This window comes from Salmo salar, chromosome ssa21 (genome assembly GCF_905237065.1).
Source record: "Salmo salar chromosome ssa21, Ssal_v3.1, whole genome shotgun sequence".
Taxonomy (NCBI): Eukaryota; Metazoa; Chordata; class Actinopteri; order Salmoniformes; family Salmonidae; genus Salmo; species Salmo salar.
The window spans coordinates 5,969,278-5,997,154 of NC_059462.1; the positions used below are offsets into that span (position 1 = coordinate 5,969,278).

The 27,877-nt window shown below is 41.5% G+C and overlaps 1 protein-coding gene across 23 annotated transcripts in view; it reads right to left on the reverse strand.

Annotated features, from left to right (window-relative positions):
• Positions 1-27,877, reverse strand: part of LOC106581656 (leucine-rich repeat flightless-interacting protein 2) — a 90,360-nt gene that overhangs the window by 42,738 nt on the left and 19,745 nt on the right. For all 23 annotated transcript variants that reach the window (XM_045704386.1, XM_014163855.2, XM_045704378.1 and 20 more), the window contains exon 2: positions 1,175-1,261. In XM_045704386.1, coding sequence (XP_045560342.1) covers positions 1,175-1,261 — 87 coding nt within the window. The remainder of the gene's footprint in view (positions 1-1,174; positions 1,262-27,877) is intronic.

Below are 27,877 nucleotides of genomic sequence, written 5' to 3' on the forward strand. Positions count from 1 at the left end.
AATGTCCAATTCATGTATTTAATTTTGACTGAAATGGAATTTACCCCAGCCCTGCTTGATGGAGTACTTACTGAGACTGAGGAATTTACAATCTCATATGGTCCAATCAGAGCCATTACTTGATATCACAGCTGGAAACTAACCTAGAGACACTACTAATACAAATCTCAGCCAATAAAAAAAAAAATATCCAAATACAACAGCTGAACACAATGTAAACATCTATTGGACCAAAGCAACATGCTTTATAGTTCCGTTACATTAAGAAATAGTACACATTCACCGATGCATCCTTGGTCATATGACAACTGAACAAGAGCGTCAATTACCGATGCTATTTGGTGAGTTCAGCCATTGCAGGTACTGGTCAAGCTCAGGTGAGGGTTATGTGCTTTTAAGACCTCCAGGTCAACTGGATTTTATCATGCTCTCTCACTGGGTCAAAGAGCATAAGCAGTCCAATTTCCCACCAATTTGACCGCTTCTGCTACTGTACGTACAAAGGGTAAACCAAAATCAGGGTTGGCAACTAGTAAGCACCATGTGTTCCAGAATATACTAGATGTAAAGATTGTATAACTTCAAGATCACTTTTTAAGATTAGAATCATCTTAGTAAGAAAAGATGGTTCCAAAAAGGCAAAACTGGAATCCCTAATTCCCCGGATCTCTAATGGCAATGTTCTTGCTTGTCGTTTATACTCATGATGTTAAGAGTGTATGCTAATTTGTTTGGTAGAAATCCCCAGCTGTGCACTCTCGTGCTGGGCTATAGTGATAACAGTACACCATTAACACTGGTGACCTCTGTCCTCACCCTGGCACAGGATGAAAGGACCCTCAGCTTCATGAAACACTGTCCAGAGGAAATGCCTTCGTCTTTAATGACCAACCCTGGCCCCATGTGACCCTCCAGCTTCCCGAACCGTCTCCCTAAACTTGTGACGTGACTCATGGTGCCTAAAGCTTGGTGTAGTTTTGGGACCAAGTCTTTGTAAGGTACATTATTGCACCTGGTCTGTTATGTCTGTCATTTGGAAGTGTAGTTGTATTGAAGTTCTGTAGGTATGGATACTAATTTTGCATGCATGTCTGTGTGCATGTGGTCTATGTGCTGTATAACGTAAGTGTGTACATTATGTGTGTATTGGGAATATAGTGCCCTCTAGTTGTACCTCTTTCTGTTGTCTCTCCAGCTCCTTCATACGGATTTCTCGAGCCTCTGCCCTGGCCGCCCTCTTTGCTGCCAGCCTGGCCTCTGCCTAAATTAGAGAGAAAGATAGGATGAATAAAGAGCAAAGGAGAATGAGAGAGATTGTTAGTTTAGCATTAACACCAACATATATAAATAGAGACAATGTGACCAGATATCCATTTCCTTGATAGGGCTCCTGTTCCCTAGGGCAGGGACAATTCATGTATAATGTGTAACCGGCGGTTTTGGATGAAGACCGTGATGAAAATAAAACAGTCCTAACCGTTTAATTCAAATTTAAAAAAAATAGTGAAACGAACAGCTGACTGAAGACAGGACGGCGGGGCATTTGTGCAGTTGATTTAGTTTCCGCGGTAACAGACTTAACAACGTGATCAAACTTTGTTCCTCCTTGCTGAAATGTAGAATGTTCATTCAAATGATGTTAACTGATGGGGCTCATGCAATGGAATGTATTTTTTGTAATGTCAGTTGAGTTGTATCAAGAAATCACAGCACAAATTGATGGGTACACATCCTGCTTTTACTTCCTGCTCTGCTCCTATGCCTGTCCACCATTGACTTGAAAGGGGACACCCGTTCTATTCATTCTATGTCTATGGTAGCACATTCAGTCAGGAGCAGATGAGGAGAAAATCGATTTGAATGATTATTACGGAGACCTCGGTCATTTGGCTGGCCAATTACAGTCATCCCATGACCATCACAGCCCTACATGCAACCCTTGATAAAAAAAATCTATATGCAGTACTCCACATTTATATTGTGTATTCTTGTTTGTATATTTACGTGAACACATTACTTTGGGTGTGGCAATGCTTTATGTTTGCGTGTCTGTGTGTTTACGCAAGCAGTGTGTACTTGTGTGTGTTGACTCGGCTTCACTTGAGTGAGAGCAAGGCTTTTTCCTTAAAAGGATCTGTCTCAGAGGGTGGGTGAGTGACAGAGAGAGAGAGCGAGAGTGTGTGTGTGCGTAAGAGAGAGTGAGTAAGCACTTCCTTCCTGCCCCTGAGGCTGTCAGAATGTGGCCGGGAACATGTTTCCTCTAGGCGGGGTCACTGTGCAAGCTAGACATGCACAGAATACTGTAACCCCTCCTCCCTCGCCCTTCTGCATTTCCCCAACTGCGGCCCATTTGCTCAAGTAACAGGAAAACTCCCATAAAGCAAAGGTCTGGTACACACAAAAACACACTCCCACATGCACTGAAACAGAAATATATTCCTTATGCCCTGCATCTTATACATACACATTTCAATGTGTTTAAAAAGGTCCTCCTCATTCACATTTTTGGTGTGACATACAGGCCAGAGTGAAAGAGAACTCCCTGTCGTTGTCACATTCTAGACCAGTTTACACTCCACTGCCTTGAACTGTGAACTCCACACTACAGATCTAGGCCCTGTTGAAATTAGTCCTGCCTTCCTCGAAGTAATCACTGATCTCACATGATTAAAATAGATGAAAGCTAGCACTGCCTTCACCTATTCAACCGTGTGAGATCAGGGATCCCTTTAAGGAACGGAGTAAGGAAGGAGGATGCATTTTCGATTGGAATAGGGCCTTTGTTTCTGTACCAGCATACACCACTGGCAGAGGACACAGATTCCAATTGAGGAAAGGTGGATGACGCAGTAGTGGTTAGAGGAGTGTAAATGTCAGCTGAGGGGGTTTAAATAGGATTCTGGCAAGCCCATAAGCCTTATTCTGCGCTTGGAAGCATCTGACACAATCTGGAGGGCTACCGATATAGTCTTTGAAAATATCGGGACGTCTGGGACTGCTCAAACATGTTTGATTTTATCGGCACAAAATCTGCAATGCTTTGTAGTGTGAGATGTGCAACGACAAGTTTTGAGATCGGTGATTAGTAATAGATAAGAAGCCAGTGAGATGATGACGTTGTTTCGAGTCACCCAGAATGTGTAGACTCGAGCAGGAGAGATGACTACTACTAGTATGCATTCGTACTTGCCTTTATCCAAAGGTAAAGTGTCAAATCGTTACAGCTTTGAAGTTCACAAGCAATGTAATTCAATTCAAAATGTTGGCTAGATATTTCAACTCTGTATGGCAATTGTGAATGTCTGAATGATTATGAGGCTGCTTTGAGCCAGAGCTCGTAGCTACGTTACAAACTAATCACATCATTGTTTTCACGAGACAGCGTGGTAGGGAGAATACTCAACACCAAGTGAAGAATCTTGACCCTGTCTGTGCCACTATATTGGCAACACAAAAGAAAAACTACAACAAAGTCTCTTGTTTAATGTGAGAGGCTCAACGATGTTAGTATTTTTTTTTTTTTTACCCTTTTTCACCCCAATTTTGTGGTATCCAAATTGGTAGTTACAGTCTTGTCCCATCACCGCAACTCCCGTACGGACTCGTTGTTCGCTTAACCCAAAAGCCAGCCGCACCAATGTGTCAGAGGAAACACCGTACAACTGGCGACCGTGCATGAGCCTGGCCCGCCACAGGGGTCGCTAGAGCACGATGGGACAAGGACATCCCGGCCAGCCAAACCATTACCTAACCCAGACGACTAATGGGTCTCCCGGTCGCGGCCGGCTGCAACTGCTCGGGATCGAACCCGGATCTGTAGTGACGCCTCAAGCACTGCCGTGCCTTAGACCGCTGCGCCACTCGGGAGGCCCTACGATGTTAGGATTTTAAAAGTTGTGTAGTGCCTACCCAGTTTAAGGCAAAAGGGATCTTGATCCAGGAGGGGATTGAATGTCTCTGCTGTAACGAAGATGCTTGATGTTGACATCTACCCACTTAGCTAGCAAGTTAGCAAACCAAATGCAAAGCTGCAGCCCTGAATTGGATACAATTTGACACATCTTAGATTTATTATAGTTATACGTAACTTTTAAGCAGTGGCGTAGCTCACACACCCACAGCCTCCGGTATTGAAAATCATACCACCGGTATTTTGAAATATACAGTATACCGGGGTATTGCCCAAGCCTATAGGTATTTTGTTAGCTCCCTGGGGAGAGTATGAGTTACATAGTCAGAGCTCAGTAGGATGACATTTCCTGCTAGCTCGAGCCAGAGGGCAGAGTTTTCCTTGTGAGCCCTGTAGTATAAGCAGTTGTCATTGCCATTAGCCTAGCCTATAGGCTTTAAATCCAAGTCTGGCCACATAACTGTCTCACTGGCTAAGGACTGTAAATAATGCATATTCTCATCTTTCGCTGTTTTGCATTGAGTATAAAGCATGACTGGCCAATAATTCATTTAAATAAGCACAAAGACCAGCACATATAGGGATTCGAAGTTACAAGCATCAGGATCTGATCTCATGCCAGCTTAATGACTGGCGACCTAATGGAAAGGAATATTTTGTACAAGTGAAGAAAAAAACAAACAAGTAACTCCACTATAAAGCTGGCAGTTAGTATGCAAATTGCCCCAGCAGCTTTTTCCCCTTCATTTGACTAGTAATCTTTTTTCCTGACTTGAAAAGCCATACTTGTGAACTCCTAGTTTGTTTATTTTCAATGGTTGATGACTAAACCAACATTTTGAAAAACAGCTCCTTCTTCAGTGTAACAATCCTTGATTAGATGCTATGCCACATAGTGTGAGAGCAAGTAAACAGCTTTACATATACATTTCAGCAGGAGTGGAAAGAGTAGTGAAATATCCTGCTAGAGTAGAAGTACTGTTACTTTAATTACATTTTACTCAAGAAGTAAAACTACTAGTGTTTGGTAGTCTAAATTCAGTGTCCTTGTCTTTAACTGCCATTCCCAGAAAGTCAGACTCTTCCCACACAAACTCATTTTTCTCAGCCTCAGAAGAATCTGCATTCAACAAATTGTGTGTGGTTATCAGACATATTCTCCAATATTATACATCTTGCAATCGACATCTTGGAGTCGGTTCAGCCACCGGGCTTCTTCATGCGTCGCGCCGACAGAGATAAACACCTCTCTGGGAAGAAGGGCGGGTGTGAATGCTTCATGATGAATGACTCATGGTGTAATCATAACAACATACAGGAACTCAAGTCCTGCTGCTCACTCGAACAAGAATTCCTTACAATCAAACGGCCATATTATCTCCCAAGAGAATTTGTGTCAGTTATCGTCACAGCCATGTATATACCCCCTTAACATCATTAGGGTAGGGGGCACTATTTTCACCTCTGGATGAAAAGCGTGCCCAAAGTAAACTGCCTGCTACTCAGGCCCAGAAGCTAGGATATGCATATACTTGGTAGATTTGGATGGAAAACACTCTATAGTTTCCAAAACTGTTAAAATAATGTCTGAGTATAACAGAACTGATATGGCAGGCGAAAACCTGAGAAAAATCCATCCAGGAAGTGGGATTTTTAAATTTTTGTACGGTTGAAATGTTATTGATTATTATGACCAAAAACAACCTGAGGATTGATTATAAACATTGTTTGACATGTTTCTACGAACTTTACTGATACTTTTCGGATTTTTCGTCTGTCTGTTGTGACTGCCTGTGAGCCTGTTGTTTACTGAACAAAACGTTGGTTTTTGGATATAAAGAGGGACTTTATCGAATAAAACTAACATTTATTGAGTATATGGGAGTCTTGTGAGTGAAACCATATGAAGATCAAAGGTAAGTGATTAATTGTATCACTATTTCTGACTTGTGTAACTCTACTTGGCTGGTAACTCTTTGTAATGACTTGTCTGCTGGGCGCTGTTGTCAGATAATCGCATGGTATGCTTTCGCCGTAAAGCCTTTTTGAAATCGGACACCGTGGTTGGATTAACCTCTCTAGGGTAGGTGGCACCAAATCGTCCCACCTACGTAACAGCCAGTGTAATCCCGTGGCGCGTTATTCAAAAACCTAAAAAATGCAAAAACTAAAATTTTTCAAACATATGACTATTTTACACCATTTTAAAGACAAGACTCTCGTTAATCTAACCACACTGTCCGATTTCAAAAAGGCTTTACAACGAAAGTAAAACATTAGATTATGTCAGCAGAGTACCCAGCCAGAAATAATCAGACACCCATTTTTCAAGCTAGCATATAATGTCACATAAACCCAAACCAGAGCTAAATGTAGCACTAACCTTTAATGATCTTCATCAGATGACAACCCTAGGACATTATGTTATACAATACATGCATGTTTTGTTCAATCAAGTTCATATTTATATCAAAAACCAGCTTTTTACATTAGCATGTGACTAGCATGTGACTAGCATTCCCACCGAACACTGCCAGTGAATTTACTAAAGTACTCACGATAAACGTTCACAAAAAGCATAACAATTATTTTAAGAATTATAGATACAGAACTCCTCTATGCACTCGATATGTCCGATTTTAAAATAGCTTTTCGGTGAAAGCACATTTTGCAATATTCTCAGTAGATAGCCCGGCATCACAGGGCTAGCTATTTAGACACCCAGCAAGTTTAGCACTCACCAAAGTCAGATTTACTATAAGAAAAATGTTATTACCTTTGCTGTCTTCGTCAGAATGCACTCCCAGGACTTCTACTTCAATAACAAATGTTGGTTTGGTTGAAAATAATCCATAGTTATATCCAAACAGCGGCGTTTTGTTCGTGCGTTCAAGACACTATCCGAAAGGGTAAATAAGGGTGACGAGCATGGCGCAATTCGTGACAAAAAAAATCTAAATATTCCATTACCGTACTTCGAAGCATGTCAACCGCTGTTTAAAATCATTTTTTATGCCATTTTTCTCATAAAAAAGCGATAATATTCCGACCGGAAATCTGCGTTTAGGTAAACAGACGAAAGAAAATAAAGCATGGGGTCGACTCGGGCACGCGCCTAAGCCCATAGTACTCTGATCGGCCACTTGCCAAAAGCGATAATGCGTTTCAGCCAGAGGCTGCCTCGATATCGTTCAGCTTTTTCCCGGGCTCTGAGAGCCTATGGGAGCCGTAGGAAGTGTCACGTTAGAGCAAAGATCCTCAGTCTTCAATAAAAAGAGCCAAGATGAAACACAACTTGTCAGACAGGCCACTTCCTGCATGGAATCTTCTCAGGTTTTGGCCTGCCATTTCAGTTCTGTTATACTCACAGACACCATTCAAACAGTTTTAGAAACTTTAGGGTGTTTTCTATCCAAAGCCAATAATTATATGCATATTCTAGTTACTGGGCAGGAGTAGTAACCAGATTAAATCGGGTACGTTTTTTATCCGGCCGTGTCAATACTGCCCCCTAGCCCTAACAGGTTAACAAGAAGTTAATCTTTAAACCGATGTATAACACTTGTATGTTTTATGAATTTTTATTATGAGTATTTCTGTTTTTGAATTTGGCGGTCTGCAATGGATGTCACTGGATGTTGGCCACTGGATGTTGGCCAAGTGGGACGGTAGCGTCCCACACCCCCTAGAGAGGTTAAGCAGACACCACGACGGCCCTCAAGGAACTTCACTGGACTCTATGCAAACCATATATCCTGAGGCTGCATTTATTGTAGCTGGGGATTTTAACAAAGCAAATTTGAGAACAAGGCTACCTAATTTATATCAGCATACACTCGCGCAGGCAATACACTCGATCACTGCTACTCAAAATTCCGCGATGAATACAAGGCCCTCCATCATCCTCCGTTCGGCAAATCAGACCACAACGCCATCTTGCTCCTACCGTCTTATAGGCAGAAGCTCAAACAGGATGTACCTGTGACAACTATTCAACGCTGGTCTGACCAATCGGAATCCACGCTTCCAAGATTGTTTTGCTCATGCGGACTGGGATATGTTCTGGGCAGCCTCAGAGAACAACATCAACCTATATGTTGACTCGGTGATTGAGATTTTAAGGAAATGCATTGGAGATGTTGTACCCACTGTGACTATTAAAACCTACCCTAACCAGAAACCATGGATGGAGGGCGGCATTCACGTGAACCACCGCATTTAAACATGGAAAGAGGACTGGGTATATGGCCGAATATAAACAGTGCAGTTTTCCCTCCGTTTTCCCTCCGCAAGGCAATCAAACAAGTGAAATGTCGGTATAGTGACAAAGTGGAGTCAACGGCTCAGACACGAGACATATGTGGCAGGGTCTACAGGCAATCACGGACTACAAAAAGAAAACCAGCCACATCACGGACACCGACGTCTCGCTTCCAGACAAACTAAACATCTTTGCCTGCTTTGAGAATAATACAGTGCCACAGTCATGGCCTGCTAACAAGGACTGCATCCCCCCTCTCTCTCTCTCCCCTTCTCCGTGGCCGACGTGAGTAAGACATTTAAACGTGTTAACCCTCGCAAGGTTGCCAGCCCAGGCATCCCTAGCCGTGTCCTCAGAGCATGCGCAGACCAACTGGCTGGTGTGTTTACGGACATACTCAATCGCTCCCTATCCCAGTCTGCTGTCCCCACATGCTTCAAGACGGCCACCATTGTTCCTGTACCCAAGAAGGCAAAGATAACTGAACTAAATGACTACCGCTCCGTAGCACTCACTTCCGTCATCATGAAGTGCTTTGAGAGACTTGTCAAGGATCATATCCCCTCCACATTATCTGCCACCCTAGACCCACTTCAGTTTGCACAGTGCCCCAACAGGTCCACAGACGATGCAATCGCCATCACACTGCCCTATCCCATCTAGACAAGAGGAATACCCATACTGTACTGTTCATCGACTACAACTCAGCATTCAACACCATCGTACCCTCCAAGCTCATCATTAAGCTGGAGGCCCTGGGTCTGAACCCCGCCCTGTGCAATTTCTGACAGGCTGCCCCCAAGTGGTGAAGGTAGGAAAGAACATCTCCACTTCACTGACTCAACTCTGGGGCCCCACAAGGGTGCATGCTCAGGCCCCTCCTGTACTCCCTGTTCACCCATGACTGTGTGGCCATGCACACCTCCAACTCAAATCATCAAGTTTGCAGACGACACAACAGTAGTGGTCTTGATTACCAATACCACGAAACAGCCTACAGGGAAGAGGTGAGGGCACTCAGAGTGTGGTGTCAGGAAAACAACCTCTCACTCAACATCAACAAAACAAAGGAGATGATCATGGACTTCAGGAAACAGTAGTGGAGAAGGTGGAAAGCTTCAAGTTCCTCGGCATACACATCACAGACAAACTGAAATGGGCCACCCACACAGACAGTGTGGTGAAGAAGACCTCAGGAGGCTGAAGAAATTTGGCTTGTCACCCAAAACCCTAACATTTACAAATGCACAATCGAGAGCATCCTGTCGGGCTGTATCACCGTCTGGTACGGCAACTGCACCGCCCTCAACCACAAGGCTCTCCAGAGGGTGATGCGGTCCGCACAACGCATCACCAGGGGCAAACTACCTGCCCTCCATGACACCTTTTTGGAAGGCAAAAAAGATCATCAAGAACAACAACCACCCAAGCCACTGCCTGTTCACCCCGCTACCATCCAGAAGGCGAGGTCAGTACAGGTACATCAAAGCTGGGACCGAGAGAGTGAAAAACAGCTTCTATATCAAGGCCAATAGACCGCTAAACAGCAATCACTAACTCAGAGGCTGCTGCCTACATTGACACTCAAATCACTGGACACTTTAAACAACACCACTAATAATGTTAACATATGTAAAAAGAGATTACTCATCTCATATGTATATACACTGTACCTTATACCATCTATTGCACCTTGCCGCTCAGCCATCTATATATTTTTATTTACATATTCTTATTCCATCCCTTTAGATGTGTGTATTAGGTAGTTGTTGGGGAATTGTTAGATTACTTGTTAGATATTACTGCAATGTCGGAACTAGAAGCACAAGCATTTCACTACTCGCATTAACATCTGCTAACCATGTGTATGTGACCAATACAAGTTTGATTTTGGGAAATGTTGATATTTTGTCAAATTTTCTTTCTAGTACTTTTTGTATTTTACAGATACGATGAAAAAATATATGTATTTATCCACAAATGCCTGCCTATGACCCCAAGAACACCATCTCCACCGTCAAACATGGAGGTGGAAACATTATGCTTTGGGGGTGTTTTTCTGCTAAGGGGACAGGACAACTTCACCGCATCAAAGGGACGATGGACGGGGCCATGTACTGTCAAATCTTGGGTGGAGAACCTCCTTCCCTCAGCCAGGGCATTGAAAATGGGTCGTGGATGGGAATTCCAGCATGACAATGACCCAAAACACACGGCCAAGGCAACAAAGGAGTGGCTCAAGAAGAAGCACATTAAGGTCCTGGAGTGGACTAGCCAGTCTCCAGACCTTAATCCCATAAAAAATCTGTGGAGGGAGCTGAAGGTTCGAGTTGCCAAACGTCAGCCTCGAAACCTTAATGACTTGGAGAAGATCTGCAAAGAGGAGTGGGACAAAATCCCTCCTGAGATGTGTGCAAACCTGGTGGCCAACTACAAGAAACGTCTGACCTCTGTGATTGCCAACAAGGGTTTTGCCACCAAGTACTAAGTCATGTTTTGCAGAGGGGTCAAATACTTATTTCCCTCATTAAAATGCAAATCATTTTATAAAATTTTTGACATGTGTTTTTCTGGATTTTTTTTGGTTGTTATTCTGTCTCTCACTGTTCAAATAAACCTATCATTTAAATTATAGACTGATAATTTCTTTGTAAGTGGGCAAATGTACAAAATCAGCAGGGGATCAAATACATTTTTCCCCCACTGTAGTCCCACAGACACTAGTGTTGCACAGTATATTGAAACGTTTGTACTTTTTCGATACTACATCAAACTGTTCGGTACTAGAATGTGTTACTTTCGGTAATTCTGTCTGTTTTCTACTGATTGAGATCAAGTCTTTATCAGCGCAGCTGATGTTCCCTTGAAGCGCGAGAGCACCGTCCCTGCTCCACGCATTGCTAGCTCTAGTCTGTGCTGAGGAACCACTGCACTCACTTAGTCTGGGCTGCATCACCACTTGATCAAGACTAGGGTGGAGGATTGTGCATATTATAGACTCATTATATCACATAGTGCTTTCAGAAAGTATTCACGCCCCTACACTTTTTCAAATGTAGTTGGTTACAGCCTGAATTGAAAATTGATTAAATTTGGTCACTAGACACACAATACTCCAAATTCAGTGGAATTATATTTTTATAAATTTGTACAAATTAAAAATGAAAAGCTGAAAATGTATTTAGTAAGTATTCAACCCCTTTGTTATGGCAAAACTAAATTAGTTCAGGAGTAAACATTTGCTTAAGTCACATAACAAGTTGCATGGACTCACTCTGTATGGAGTAAATGTTTAACATGATTTTTGAATGACTACTTAATCTCTGTACCCACACACAATTATCTGTAAGGTCGCTCAGTCGAGCAGTGAATTTCAAAACACAGATTCAACCACAAAAGACCAGGGAGGTTTTCGGCAAAATTCAAGGAACCCTGGTTCAGTCTTCTTTCCAAAGACACCCTTCTGCAGGGCAATAGCCTAAAACAAGGCCAAATACACCTAGTTTCCTGAATCGGTTCATGTATGTCGCAAGTCACGACTACACAGGAGAGTCGTTTGAATGTAAACATATTTTGGGGCAGAAATGCCTTCTGGAACATGTGAACTTTGTGTGCCTTAGTAACAAACTTGTATGCCATCTGTAAATATGAATACAATTGTTAAATTACGAGCCTTGTTTGTTAAGCCACAGATAAAGAGGCGCAACCTTCCCACTAGCCATGATTGGCTGAGATAATGAGTGGGATGGACATGCCGAGAGAGGATAGAGGATTGGTCTGCCATATTCAAGGCTTCTGTCTATTTGAGCTCGTCACTCTGTGTTGGTACTCATGTCAAATGCTGCTTTAAAAAAATGTATTGTGTAGTGGAGCTGCGTAAGTGTTGCTCTCCACTTTCTGGAGGATCAAGTTTTGAAATCAGTGGAATTAGACTACGATCGCTAAAGAGATGGAGAAAACACCTGTCTCCAGATTACATCTTCAAACTAAGGGCAACCGTGGTATGGCATTCCTGACAGGGAGACTTGTCCATCACGCATGATGACGTATACAGGTAAGATTGTCGAGTGTTAGCTAGCTTTTTCAGATATTACGCGTTTCTACTTTTGACAGAAAGTGGTTTCATGTCAAGCTAAAGTGTACTGTTAGCTAGCTAGCTAACGTTAGCTGGCTGGCTCCCTAGTGGAGGTTACTATGTTTCCCCAGAGCTGTTTGCTTTTCTAGTTAGAGTCAAATGTTAGGCATTGTTGCCACTTTGTTCATTGTTGTTTAACTAGCTAACGTTAGCTGGCTGGCTCGTTAGCTAACGTTACGTGTGTGATCTTAAACATTGTTTACCTAGCTAGGTTCATTGTTTACCTAGCTAGCTATATGTCTTAAGCTAAAGTGTAGTGTTAGCTAACGAGTCATCCAGCTAGCTAACGTTACGCGTGTACAACGTTCATTGAATATGGCCGGTGTCAGTAAACGTCAGCAAAAAAGCAGAATGAAATTGTTGCCAGCAGAGATGGTTAGGCTGTTTTCATGTTATCCAGAGGTAAACAAATCATTGGCCAGAGCGTCAAGTGTGCGCTCCGAGAGCGAAACGAGATGGGTGTGAACGATGCTGAATGGGTGTAGACAAAGAAGAGCTCTTCACTAGACACCCAAACATTCAAAGACGATTTTCTCAGAAGTGAGTTTACAAGTTGATCAACTTTCAAAGCATAATTACTTTCCCCATTGTTCCTCAAATGCAGTGTATGATATACCATTTTGTAGCTCCGAGTCTCTACTTTCATCCAATGTAAAAAGCACCATTTCACATTTTGCTACGTAAGACCGAATCCAGGTGGTGAGTCACATATACACTGTAGTTGCTTACCAAGATTACATTGAATGTTCTTGAGTGGCCGAGTTACAGTTTTGACTTAAAATTGTCTGTCTAGCAATGATCAACAACCATCTTGACAGAGCTTAAAGAATTTATAAAATAATAATGTGCAAATACTGTATAATCGAGGTGTGCAGAGTTCTTAGAGAGATTTACCCAGAAAGACTCACAGCTGTGATCACCAAAGGTGATTCTAACATGTATCGACTCAGGTGGTTGAATACTCATTTAATCATGTTATTTTTCACAAATGTTAGAGGGGTGTGAATACTTTCTGAAGGCACTGTATATAATTATGGATATTGTTTTTCTATGGTCATGGCTGCACTCCTGGTATGGCATGTAGAAATGTTGAAACTGTTAAAAGATGCACTATGCAGAAATAGCTCCACCATTGCCTGGTTGCTAAATTTAGAATAGTTTGCCTAATTTCAGTTTGTGAGACAAAACATGCAAGTATAGTGTAGAGAATCATTGTATCATCTTATCCACTGTGAAATATATTTTCCACAAACAAAAATATTGTATTTTAAGCTGGTGTACAAAATCGAAAGTAAGACGCAAAGACGAAAATTAGGAACAGGAAGCATAGACATAGCGCTCATAGAACACATCTAACGCTTCTTAGACTTGCTTTCAATGGGAACGAGATCTATAACTCATATTTCTATGTGAATTGGTTGGGTCGCCCAAAAAGTTACATATTAATGTCTGCAAAACAAATGTCCCTTACAGGCTAGAACACTTTAGAATGCAAGATGATACTGATTCCAGCTTTGTAGGCTAACTTTCCTTGCTAGCTTACAGCTGAAGCTAAAATCAATTTACTACCCGATCATCTTGTTTCTGATCCAACGGAAACTATTGCTGATTTTAAAGCTGATTGTCACCAAACGTTTTATTAATTCACTTAGTCTTACCCGCCTCATGTCTCTCCCAGTCAAGTTAATCTTTGCTCGAGCCCAAGTGACCAGGGTTCTGGTCTAGAAGCACAACTTCAAATGCTCCTACAGTTTGGCTTCGTACTGCAGTTTAACTGACGTCCGGCACAGAACAATGTCTATCTGCAGACTGCTGTTACTACATGCCGCGCCCGCTACGATTGAGGCTGCTGGTGTGGTCTCTGGCCCACACCCCAGCACAGTAGGTGACGATAATGCAGCAACGTTGGATGCCAACTGTCAAAGAACCCCAACTGGTGTCCTCTACCCAGCTGCTAGCTAGGTAGGGGACACCAGTACACAATGTCCTTCACCCCTGCCTGCCAAGTACTGTGTGCCAGTGTCCTAGCTAGCTAGCAGCCTTAATGGCAGTGGGAAATGGCCTTTAGTAAGTGATGCATATTGGTAGACCCTTCTCGCCCAGAAAGACAATTTCCATAGAGGGCCACAGAGCAGTCAGATTAGAAAACTCCTAATAAGGCACTTTAGTCATCACCTTCAAACACAAAACATGCAGTTAATTATTCAAATAATTGTTGCAGAGGCAGATTTTTTGCCATCGCTCACAGCCGAAGATATTACAAGTATGGGTAGCTGCAGCCCAATATGGTGACCGGAGTATGGGCGAGTGGGTGTGTTAAAAGGAGTGGGTGTATGGAAAGCGAAAGAGCTAATTGGGCCGATGTTGTCACTCAAGAAATTTTGCGTCGCTGATTGGGCTTCACGACGAGAAATACTGGAACAATATTTCTAACATAGAACGTGGGGAATGGTCAGAGGCGATCTACAGAACACTAATGTAATTTTGTGATGTCATTAACAATGTTATAAAGGTAATACTGTAACTTGGACAATATACCCACTACATGCACGAAGTTCCAATACTATGCGTTGTGCATGTAATATGACAAATTATTGTTTTTGTTAACAGAGGGATGTGATTTGATGAACTGAGAAATTGTTTTACATAACTTTGTTATAAAAGTCACGCCCCCAAGTGAGGCCAGAGTGTGTATCAGCCTGAAGGAACTGCCCCTTTCGAACAAACTGCATAAATGAGGTAATAAATTAACATACCACACTAGAAAAGCTAAAGTGGTTTGAACTTTGAATCTCAACACGAGGTAGAGACAATAAACTCACTTCCCGGACAATCACTGGTACGGCTGATTAGCTGTCCTAAGTAAAGGGTCTTCAAAAGCTAATTTAAGTGAGTCCATTCTACTACTCTGCTCAAACCATCATATTAGGCTACTCTCGTCACCCGAATGGGAACCATCGACACAGCTGGCTAGCCTATCTTCAAAGCAGCATCTACAAGAGCTAATGGAAGGAAAATAAACTGTAGTTCTGTTCAGTATTACATGACAAGTCACCGGACAACTACAGAGAAGAACAGTAGAAGACTTGTTGGAACCTTTTTGGACAATCAGAGCCTTACAAGTGTGCCGCGAAAAGGCCCAATTTCTTTTCCAAGGAGGCCCTGTCCACCGAGAGAGATACACGGCGAACCCTGGCATTTCACGTAAATACAGTCATGATTTTACTCAGAGGGCGGAGGTTCGTGTGCAAAGTACAAGATTACTGCAAGTGAGAGTAGTTTCTTAAAGTACCAATGTTAAGTGTCTCTGTCCCTCTCTCCATCTCTTTTGTAACAAGCAGCCATGTTGTGTCATTCTGCTAGGGACCTGTTTTTAAATGTATTAAGTGTATTGTTTATTCTGTGTTACCATTTAATTAGCTGGTAAATACATTAAACCAATTTGTGTAGTACCGAATCATACGGCTCTGGTTTTTACAGATTCATGGAGGTTACGAATGTTCAGAATGGTGATATGATACAAGGTTATGATTAATATGATTAAGTTGACTGTTTATAGATGTGATAGGTAAAGACCTTTTAGGGTTTAATTCGAGAGATGGTAACTCCTTAAAGAACCGCTCTCGTGGTGCCCCAGATCCTGATGAGTTAATTGTTACATGATTACTTTAAAATTGGTAACAATTAAACATTGTTATTTATCTCATTAACTGTCTTCAGATTAATGTTAGTCAAGTCACAGCATACACAACAAATAACTAATATTGATAACCATCTAGATGTCACTTTGATACAAAGCCTACATACAGTCTACTACTCAATGGGGAGGGCATGAACGGCAACACCGGAACACAGTGCCCTCCGCTCCTGCTTGACAAGCACTACTGTGTCAGGCAACAACGTGGGAAGTACTTACCTAGTAGCCAATATCAGGGTGACAGTCACAGTAAGCACACGCATACAATGTATGAAGTAACAGTATACCATCAAACTTTTAATAAACAATCGTCAATTTTTTTAACTGAAAAAGTACATTTGTGTAAAACAGTGAAATATGACTAAGTCCAAACTCTCACAGTACAGTAGCTACATGTACAGTAGTTGCGTGGTAAGAAACGTAGTTTTAAAAAAGTGCTCAATCAAAACTGTAACCTATAGCAGAGCACTTGACACACCCACTCCTTTACACACGCCCACTACTTTTCTTTCGACCCACCTCCGGTCACCATATTAGGATGCAGCTACCCCCTTCTCAGATATTAACATTTTATATTCATCCAATGTCTGCCATGATGTGATAACGTTGTCGCTGCTCTCTGTGGGCACTGATTGCTAGTGCACATGTGATGTTGGTCCGTATAAACCGAATGCAACCTGGATATATATGGTCCATGAATCAGCGTATGCGAGTAGATTACCTTAAACAACGGTTGGTCATCTTGGACGCAGCCTCCAGTTCTTATTATACCTTAGTGCTTGAGCCTCAAACTGACTGTGTGAATGACATCATGGGTTTTAAAGAGACGGCGCACACTTTTATAAAAGAAGAGTACTTCTTCTATGCAAATGTTAACTAGTACAATAAAATGAGTCCCAAAAGGAAGGGAAACCAATCTGTTTTCATCTGTAGCCCCGTGAAATCAGCCAAAACAAGCTCAATAATGCATGCACAAACTCCCTGAATATGCATTCACCTGTATTGTGAATAGGCCTAGGCAACATGTTGACTTACCCAGTTTATCAATAGACTAGAGATTTACCATTCAAATAAAAGATTACCATTGCTTTTTATCAATCTACATAAAAACAAAGTCAAATTCATTGTATATTTGATTCTTTAATGCATACATTTAAAAAGCTCAAAAAGGTAATGATATTGAACTCAAAAGATCTGTCTGGATCAACTGCCATTCTGTGACTTTGGCTAATACACTTTTTTTACGTGGTATCGTTTTGGTATCGAGTATCGTGATGATATCAAGTACTTTAGTACTAAACTTTGTATCGAAGTAAAAATTCTGGTATTGTGACAACACTACCAGACACAGTCTCTTACCTGCTGCTACTAAATACAAACACCACATCTAACTGGGCCAGGGAAGAGCGACAGAGAGAAATAATCTCTTTCTCCTCCCGCTGCTCCCCTTCTGCACAGCTATTTTTAATGACCTACATGGACCCGAGTTCCATCAAAAACGCTCCAGTTCAGTTGGATTTCATTAGAGTGACTGTCCTCTGGAGACCCAGAGTTAGTTCACTGCATCAAAAATGTGTGATGTTGACACACCTCTGTGTCATTCTACAAAGTGCTGCAGGAACCATAACCTTGCCTGTCCCTCAATTGTCTACTTTTGGTGTGAGATCCAAAGTCCTGCAGGAACCATAACCTTGCCTGTCCCTCAATTGTCTACTTTTGGTGTGAGATCCAAAGTCCTGCAGGAACCATAACCTTGCCTCTCCCTCAATTGTCTACTTTTGGTGTGAGATCCAAAGTGCTGCAGGAACCATAACCTTGCCTGTCCCTCAATTGTCTACTTTTGGTGTGAGATCCAAAGTGCATGTTCCATAAACATGCTGCACTTGAGATGGGACCTGGGGGGGAAAAAAACATGGTCGAGTAGGTGGGCAAAGTGAGTATGTACGGAGGGTAGGGCTGGGCGGTATCCAGATTTTCACACCATTCCTATAACCAGCAGTGCACACAAGGGGCGCTTTCTTTCCAAACGTATTATTATTATTTTTTAATTAGACAGCAGGGATTCTGATCCAGGAGGGGATTGGCTCTACTGTAAACAAGAAACTTGATCTTGCATACTAGCCACTTTTTAATTTTTGGAACGGTATTGAAAATCTTACCATCGGTTTTTCCAAATACCCCATATATGGTATATGGTATATACAGTATAACGCCCAAACCTAGTATGTACTGCATACCAGGGTATTTTAAAATAGACGGTATAATTTTCAATAACGTAATGTCCCCAATATGTTTACCATTGAAGTTTTTTAATAATGTGAATATTTGTAGCTACTTAAGTAAATACCTGCAGTCAACTTGTGCAATACATTAGGAGAAAAAGCAGATCACGTTCTTCATTTCCCCATCAAATTGTTTTTCATTATGAAGCTTAACAGTAGTCCCAGTCACGCCGTTTCTTTACATGCACACAACGACGCAAGAAAGCAAATCTATTTACAGTATGGAATTCAAAAGTAAATATTTGCCAGCTAGATATCTTAGAACTACTTAACTGTCTGAAATGTGCTAAATGCTTTGCAGTTGTGCATTTTGTTTGCTAACTTAGTAACTAGTTAGTTAGCTTCAAGCTTTTCATGGTAACAGCAGAGAATCCCCTCCTGGATGAACAGACTTGCCGTCTACTATTTGTTTTGTGCATGAAGCAAACTGTGAGTAGCATTTCATCCTCAACTTCGATCAACAATTCATAACCTAGTGGTTGGTGATCCCACACCAAATCAAAACTAGAGTGCCAAGGAGGATCAGCAAAACCAGAAGGCACCATGGCTCTCAAATGAGGCCCTGCTGCCTTCAGTGCCTTGCCTCTGGTTCTAGGGGCAGGGGTGTTGGCCTGGATCCCGTCATTCTGATCCCATTGCTGATCGTTCTCAGAGAGAGTGTAGAGCTCTTATCACAGGTCTCAGTGCCACCCCAGTTGAATGCCATTCTGGCCTGTGCCCCCAGTGAGGCTCGCTCCCAAGCCCCTCCACCCTGACTGCCAGCCAACCAACATGTCCGGGCATTATAAAAGGCAGTGGGCGCTGACAGACTGGACAAAGAGAGGACACAGAACAACTCCGATATTTGATTAAGTGGAGGTTAAAATAACTTGGAAAAATGAGGTCCAACTAGAAACTGGATTCAAGTAGCAGAGTATCTTGATTGGCACAGTCAAGAGTATAATTATAACCTGCTTTAGGGACTATTTCTAAGACCCACATTGATTACCAAGTATAGACGTACGTGTAATGCTACAAACTTGCACAAGCTCTGTTGCTTTCCAACAGGGTGTGGGCGCTGAGCAGGCACTAACAATGACCTAGCAATAGCATCCCAGCAGAGCCAAGTCCCAGCCTATTCTATGCCCACAGACATAGTGACTCAAGGTTCTATGCCAGACACTAACCAAGAGACGGCATCACACACAGACAAGGAGCAATATTGGCTAAACAACCTTTCTAAATGACCAAAATATGGCTGCGTAGAGACGTGGCCAGATAAGAGTCAGACTGCCTGAAAAAAACAGAGCCAGGGTACACAACACGGGACATCCAAAAGAAAGTGTCAGTCACTGAGCACAGCGGTTTAAAAAAAAAAAATATTCTCACATGGTTTCGTCACGGTAAAATAATTCATTCTGTGGATGAAAAAAATTGCTTTGTAGGGGAATTATTATATTTAATGTTTTTAAGTTTACGAAATAAAATTCATGATATACCATTCGTCTAGTTCTGTGGAACTTACAACCCACTCAAAACATGCATTGTTGAACATGAACAGCATGCCGATTGGCCTAACAGTTAGGCATGGCTGGTATGATGGTTAGGCCTGGTCTAGGGTAGGATAGAATGTGCAAAAGTTCTGTACAGGCCCCTGGATCAGAGGAAATGGAAAAGAAACTGACAGCTGCCCCCTGTTCTTCAATGACAGAACATGTCACCCGAGGCCTTACAACACACACACGACCAGCTGCCGCTTTCTCAGCTCTTCAGAAAAACTGGTCAGCAGCTGTGTGCGCGCGCGAGTGCACCAGGGTAAAATAAACAGTATGCTTCAAGCTTCCTTCAAGGGGGCAGTGTAATTCAATCTGTGAAATAGTCCAGTGCAATTTACAAAACTAGACAGCAGTGAAAATAATAAAAGCAGTTTTTGATGAGGTTCAGTGGAACACTGAAGTGTACTCTGGTATCCAAGCATGGTCACAAGACTGCTTACAAAAATATCTCACCTGTTCTCCCAATTTGATAGCACAGTCACCTGCAGACAATGGAGTTTACTTTAGAAAATTCTCCAATGCGTGGTATGATACAGTCGGTAACATGAAGCTGGCATGTTAGTATTTCACAGAAAAGCAGTTGTGGATACTGTGGAAGGGGCTGCAACCAAGGCGAGCATCATCAAGCTAAAAATTGTTCTGGGAAGGTCGTCCAGATGTTTCTCATTGGTTCACACAGTATGGGCCACCCTGTTGTCCCTGAGGAGAAACAAAATAACTCAGTCTGGCTTTTCATTTCAGGGTAGGGAGGAAAGACAGAGTGGCATTAGATTTAAGGCAGTATCGATTTACATTGCAACACTAGGGATGTAACGATTCACAGAAACATTTCAATTGGGACCAATGCATAAAATACGACTGCATTGGTCCACGAACCCCAAACCAATCCAAATGTAGCTTACATCGGTCCGAAAATCTATTCAAACGTTAAGAATTGTCGATTCACATTTTTTTCTCATATTACTTTTTCTACATTCCAAAAATCAAAAGTTTAAAAAGAAACTGATGCATCCTCTCCTTCAGTGTCAAACTAAGCATGTAACTATGTTGACAGTCATTGATCAGCATGCAAAATGACTTGTAGAACAACCCTAGGGAATATCAGTAGCCTAGTCAAACTGCGCACTCTGCCCAGCTTCGTGCACTGACCAATGTGGAGTAGGCTGCCTGTTCCTGAATGTGGAGAAGGCGGCCTGTTTCTGATCTTGCACATTTGCAAGGCACCTTTAGCATTCAAATGCTAAAGCTACTAGGCTTTATTAGTCGAGTGACTGAACAAAAATATAAACACAACCTGTAAAAAAGATCCCAGAAATGTTCCATACGCACAAAAAGTTCACATTTTTTTGTTTGAATTTGTTTACTGTTGGTGAGCATTTCTACTTTGCCAAAATAATCCATACACCTAACAGGTGTGGCATATCAAGAAGCTGATTAAACAGCACGATCATTACACAGGTGCACCTTGTGCTGGGACAAAAGGCCACTAAAATGTGCAGTTTTGTCACAAAACAATGCCGCAGATGTCTTAAGTTGAGGGAGCGTCCAATTGGCATGCTGACTGCAGCAATGTCCACCAGAGCTGCTGCCAGAGAATTGAATGTTCATTTATCTACCATAAGCTGCCACCAACGTCGTTTTAGAGAATTTTGCGGTACATCCAACCGGCCTCACAACCGCAGACCACGTGCAACCATTTCAATTGACTGATTTCTTTCTGAGCTGTAACTCGTTGAAATTGTTGCATTTATATTTTTGTTCAGTATAATTTTCTAGGTTAGTGTTATCTATGCGCTGTTGAAAATGGTGTTTTACCGGAATAAAAGTACGCTACCAGAGATACAACTCATCTGGCTATACCTGTTGAAAGGGGCTTACAATAGATTTTATTTTGATTGTTCAGGTTCACCGTCAGCAATAGGTTTGGTAGGTTTGCTTTAAACAATGTGTATGAAAAATTATCAACTTTACCCTGTATAATGAGGCATAACTTGAGACAGTCTCACTCATGGCCAAAGCGGGAGGAGAAAATAATTTCAAAAACTTCCAAACGGTCAAAACCCATACAATTTTGAGATGGGGTAAAATCCAAAGTTGTGCTATATGTTCATTGACTTTCTCATATCAATATTTACAGTTTAGAAATTAGCTACATTACTAACACAAAACACTTAATCTGCAAAAAAACTGTTAATGAGTGGGTGATTGTGATTTCGGAACCTAAGTGACGGGACTGCTAAATAGCCAACGAAATGGATACACATATTACCTGCATTCACCCTTTTTTTGCGCCAACTCTTGCACTGACTATGCACACACACACTGGACTCTACCCACACATACTTAGACCCAACACACACACGCGCTGCTGCTACTGTCTATCATCTATCCTGTTGCCTAACAGCTTTACCCCTACCTACAGTTGAAGTCGGAAGGTTACATACACCTTAGCCAAATACATTTAAACTCAGTTTCACAATTCCTGACATTTAATCCTAGTAAAAATTCCCTGTCTTCGGTCAGTTTGGATCACCACATTATTTTAAGAATGTGACATATAAGAATAATAGTACAGAGAATGATTTATTTCAGCTTTTATTTCTTTCATCACATTCCCAGTGGGTCAGAAGTTTATACACTCAATCAGTATTTGGTAGCATTGCCTTATTTTGTGAAGTGCACCTGCAGCAAAGCACCCCCACAACATGATGCTGCCACCCCCGTGATTCACGGTTGGGATGGTGTTCTTCGGCATGCAAGCATCCCCCTTTTTCCTCCTAACATAACAATGGTCATTATGGCCAAACAGTTCCAGAGGACATTTCTCCAAAAAGTATGATCATGTGCAGTTGCAAACCGTAGTCTGGCTTTATTATGGCGGTTTTGGAGCAGTGGCTTCTTCCTTGCTGAGCGGTATAGGACTTGTTTTACTGTGGCTATAGATACTTTTGTACCCGTTTCATTCAGCATCTTCACAAAGTCCTTTACCGCTGTTCTGGGATTGATTTGCACCTTTTCGCACCAAAGTACATTCATCTCTAGGAGACAGAACACGTCTCCTTCCTGAGCGGTACGAAGGCTGCGTGGTCCCATGGTTTTTATACTTGCGCACTATTGTTTGTACAGGTGAATGTGGTAAGTTCGGGCGTTTGGAGGTCTACAATTTTTTTTCTGAGGTCTTGGCTGATTTCTTTTGATTTTCCCATGATGTCAAACAAAGAGGCACTGAGTTTGAAGGTAGGCCTTGAAATACATCCACAGGTACACCTGCAATTGACTCAAATTATGTCAATTAGCTTATCAGAAACTTCTAAAGCCATGACATAATTTTCTGGAATTTTCCAAGCTGTTTTAAAGGCAGTCAACTTAGTGTATGTACACTTCTGAGCAACTGGAATTGTGATAGTTAATTATAAGTGAAATAATCTGTCTGTAAACAATTGTTAGAAAAATGACTTGTCACGCAAAAAGTAGATGTCCTAACCGACTTGCCAAAACTAGTTTAACAAGAAATAGTTGGAGTGGTTGAAAAACGAGTTTTAATGACTCCAACCTAAGTGTATGTAAACTTCAACTGTATATGTACAGTACATGGCTACCTCATTTACCTCATACCTCTGCACATCGATTTGGTACTGGTACTTTATATTTACTCTGAATTGTTGGAACAGGAATTGTAAGTAAGCATTTAAACTGTTCGTCTACCTATCTACACCTGTTGTTTACGAAGTATTTGACAAATCAAATTTGATCTGCATGTTGTGGTAAGTCGCCAAAGTATTAATCCACACAGGATGTTACTCAAACGTGGTACTAAAAGATATGGCGTAAAAACAAGAGATTGGTAAGAGGAAGCAATTTGAGAGTGGATTTTTGGGGGGCATTTTTGTTTTCCCCACTGTAATCACTGCACATTGGTGTAGTGTGCACAGAGGTATTCAGTGTTGTGTTCAAAACACCAGTCTCAACATCAACAATATAGAGGCGACTCCGGGATGCTGGCTTCTAGGAAGATTTGCAAAGAAAAAGCCATATCTCAGACTCTTCCTCTTTCTAGTCTAGTTAGAGCCCGTTTGTGCTGTTCTGTGAAGGGAGTAGTGCACAGCGTTGTGCGAGATCTTCAGTTTCTTGGCAACTTCTCACATGGAATAGCCTTCATTTCTCAGAAGAAGAATAGACTGACAAAGTTTCAGAAGAAAGGTCTTTGTTTCTGGCCATTTTGAGCCTGTAATCGAACCCATAAATGCTGATGCTCCAGATACTCAACTAGTCTAAAGGCCAGTTTTATTGCTTCTTTAATCAGAACAAGTGTTTTCAGCTGTTCTAACATAATTGCAAAGGGGTTTTCTAATGATCAATTAGCCTTTTAAAATGATAAACTTGGATTAGCTAACACAACGTGCATTTGAAACACAGGAGTGATGGTTACTGATAATGGGCCTCTGTACACCTACATAGATATTCCATAGAAAATCACCCATTTCCAGCTACAATAGTCATTTACAACATTAGCATTGTCTACACTGTATTTCTGATCAATTTGATGTTATTTTAGTGGACCAAAATGTTTTGCTTTTCTTTCAAAAACAAGGACATTTCTAAGTGACCCCAAACTTCTGAACAGTAGTGAATATTTGAAATTTGTATCTGAAAGCATAATTGAAGTTTGAACATTGACATTTTGACCTTACACAGGCCTCCTTTAAGACTCCATAATGTTTCATCTGTATGTGCTCCAACAATTTCTGGGGGGCGTCTATGAAGCTTTACTGCATGCTCTATAATACAAGTAGTATTTTTCCAAGTTTTCTATTGAAATTCATTGTGGAGAGCTTATTTATATATTTTGTGATATGAATACCGAGTATGTCTACTTCACCATCAGCCCATTTTGTAGGTAAACTGCAGGGTAATGTTAAAGTTGTATTTAAGGATCCAATACGTAAATATTGCACACGTATCATAATTAGGTTTTAGTCCAGAGAGTACAGAAAAGTTATCTAGACCTTCAATGAGACATTGCAGGGATCTAGCTTGCGGACTTAATATAAAACTTGAGTCATTGGCATACATGGACACATTTGTTTTTAAGCCTTGGATTTCTAATCCTCTATTGTTGTTATTGGATCGGATTTTAATAGCTAGCATTTCGATGGATATAACAAATAGATATGGTGACAGCGGACACCCTTGTTTAACTCCTCTTGACAATTCAAAACTCTGAGAAGTATCCGTTATTTACTATTTTACACCTGGGGTTGCTATACATTTATTTTTACATGAGAATTACCGAAATTGAAAATAATCCAGGCATTTATAAATAAAATCCCATCTACTTTATCAAATGCCTTTTCAAAATCCACTATAAATACCATTCCTGGCTTCATATACGTTTCATGATGTTCTATTATTTCTAGTAGTTGTCGTATATTATCTCCAATGTATCGTCCATGTAAAAAAACCTGTCTGATCAGGATGAACAATACCTGGTAAAACCCTTTTAATTCTGAGTGCTATGCATTTCGCTAGTATTTTTGCATCACAGCATTGATGTGTAAGGGGCCTCTAGTTTTTTAGATAGACTGGGTCTTTTATATTTGCCATCTGGGTCTTGTTTTAATAGAGAAATCAGACCTTCCTGCCGAGTACCTGGCAGACTACCATTTCTATAGGCGTAGTTAAAACAATCTAACAGTGGAGCTTTCAGTATATCAAAGAATACCTGATATACCTCTACCAGTATGCCATCAAGCCCTGGGGGTTTTCCAGACTGAAAGGATTTAATAGCCTCAAAAGGTTCTTCCTCTGTCATTTGGCCTTCGCACTGATCTTTCTGTACATTTGTTAATTTTCCATTTTTTATATTATTTGGAAATATTTCCTTAACATAATATTCATTCAGTGGGAGAGGATGAGACGGAAAAAAAAGAGTGGGAGAGGGTTAAAGTTATTTTGTGATGTAGTCAGATCTTTCCATGATGGAGTATGTTGTTCCTCCATAGCATAAAGCTGTTGGTACGTCGATTTCGTCGATTTCCCTCAGGATCTCCTTAGTATCCAGGTTGGCTCTTTACTGCAACCAGTTGTTTTACGAAAAGATAACAATGAGTCTTTCCCACGACAACGACAACAGGTGTCTGTAGTACAGCCAGCTAGCACTCGCGGAATCCATGCAACAACAAAAAAAAGGAACAAACTTGCAGTCCCAGCCGTAAGGCTAACTGCGTCGTGGAATCCTTAGCAACAAAACTTAAGTTGTGATTAAAATCGATTTAATGAAAATGTTTTAATATAAACAACAAGTGTAGACAGTATAATATTCTGTTGTGCACTCTGATGACATACCTCTGCTAGTTTTAAAGTTATGGCCCATTTTATACATCGAAATTGTCATAGTAGGTAATGTAATCAATAACAAAAGCAACACAAGCAGTAGCTAAGGGGTCTCAACTTACTATTGAGAGTAAGAATAGTAGGATACACCAGGTGAAATTTCAAAATTTGGTTGTGCATCAGCAGTTTCTTAGTCACTGACAGTCACTCAATTAGCCATGTCATCTAACAACTTTTAGATTGTTAGTCTAGCCAGCTATCATGGTCGAATACCAACCAGGCACACAAAGCACCTGAACTCCTGAGAGCCCCCATTGATTTTGTTAGTCATTATCACTCAGATAACATATTAAAATTGCATAAGTCATTACACAATTTGTAGAAGTGCAGGAAATGTGTTATAAAACTGCAACATTTCAAATCAAAGTTTCTTGGTTGTGTACACAGATTTGCAGATGTTATTGCAGGTGCAGCGAAATCCTTGTGTTTCTAGCTCCAACAGTGCAGTAATACCTAGCAATAAAAAAAACACAATCCAGAAAAATAAATATCAGAACAAGCAATGTCAGAAATAGATAGATACAAAACACACCATTTTATATACTGTGCATGTAAACATAATTTTTTTCAAGTGACCAGTGTTCAACGACTATGTACACAGGGCAGCAGTCTAAGGTGCAGGGTAGAGTACCAGGTGGTAGCCAGCTAGAACATAAGTATTTGACCCCTCCGCAAAACATGACTTAGTGGCAAAACCCTTGTTGGCAATCACAGAGGTCAGACGTTTCTTGTAGTTGGCCACCAGGTTTGCACACATCTCAGGAGGGATTTTGTCCCACTCCTCTTTGCAAATCTTCTCCAAATCATTAAGGTTTCGAGGCTGACGTTTGGCTACTTGAACCTTCAGCTCCCTCCACAGATTTTCTATGGGATTAAGGTCTGGAGACTGGCTAGTCCACTCCAGGACCTTAATGTGCTTCTTCTTGAGCCACTCCTTTGTTGCCTTGGCCGTGTGTTTTGGGTCATTGTCATGCTTGAATACCCATCCACGACCCATTTTCAATGCCCTGGCTCAGGGAAGGAGGTTCTCACCCAAGATTTGACGGTACATGGCCCCGTCCATCGTCCCTTTGATGCGGTGAAGTTGTCCTGTCCCCTTAGGAGAAAAACACCCCCAAAGCATAATGTTTCCACCTCCATGTTTGACGGTAGGGATGGTGTTCTTGGTCATAGGCAGCATTCCTCCTCCTCCAAACACGACGAGTTGAGTTGATGCCAAAGAGCTCCATTTTGTTCTCATCTGACCACAACACTTTCACCAGTTGTCCTCTGAATCATTCAGATGTTCATTGGCAAACTTCAGACGGGCATGTAAATGTGCTTTCTTGAGCAGGGGGACCTTGCGGGCGCTGCAGTATTTCAGTCCTTCACGGCGTAGTGTGTTACCAATTGTTTTCTTGGTGACTATGGTCCCAGCTGCCTTTAGATCATTGACAAGATCCTCCCGTGTAGTTCTGGGCTGATTCCTCACTGTTCTCATGATCATTGCAACTCCACAAGGTGAGATCTTGCATGGAGCCCCAGGCCGAGGGAGTTTGACAGTTCTTTGTGTTTCTTCCATTTGCGAATAATCGCACCAACCGTTTTCACCTTCTCACCAAGCTGCTTGGCGATGGTCTTGTAGCCCATTCCAGCATGTGTAGGTCTACAATCTTGTCCCTGAC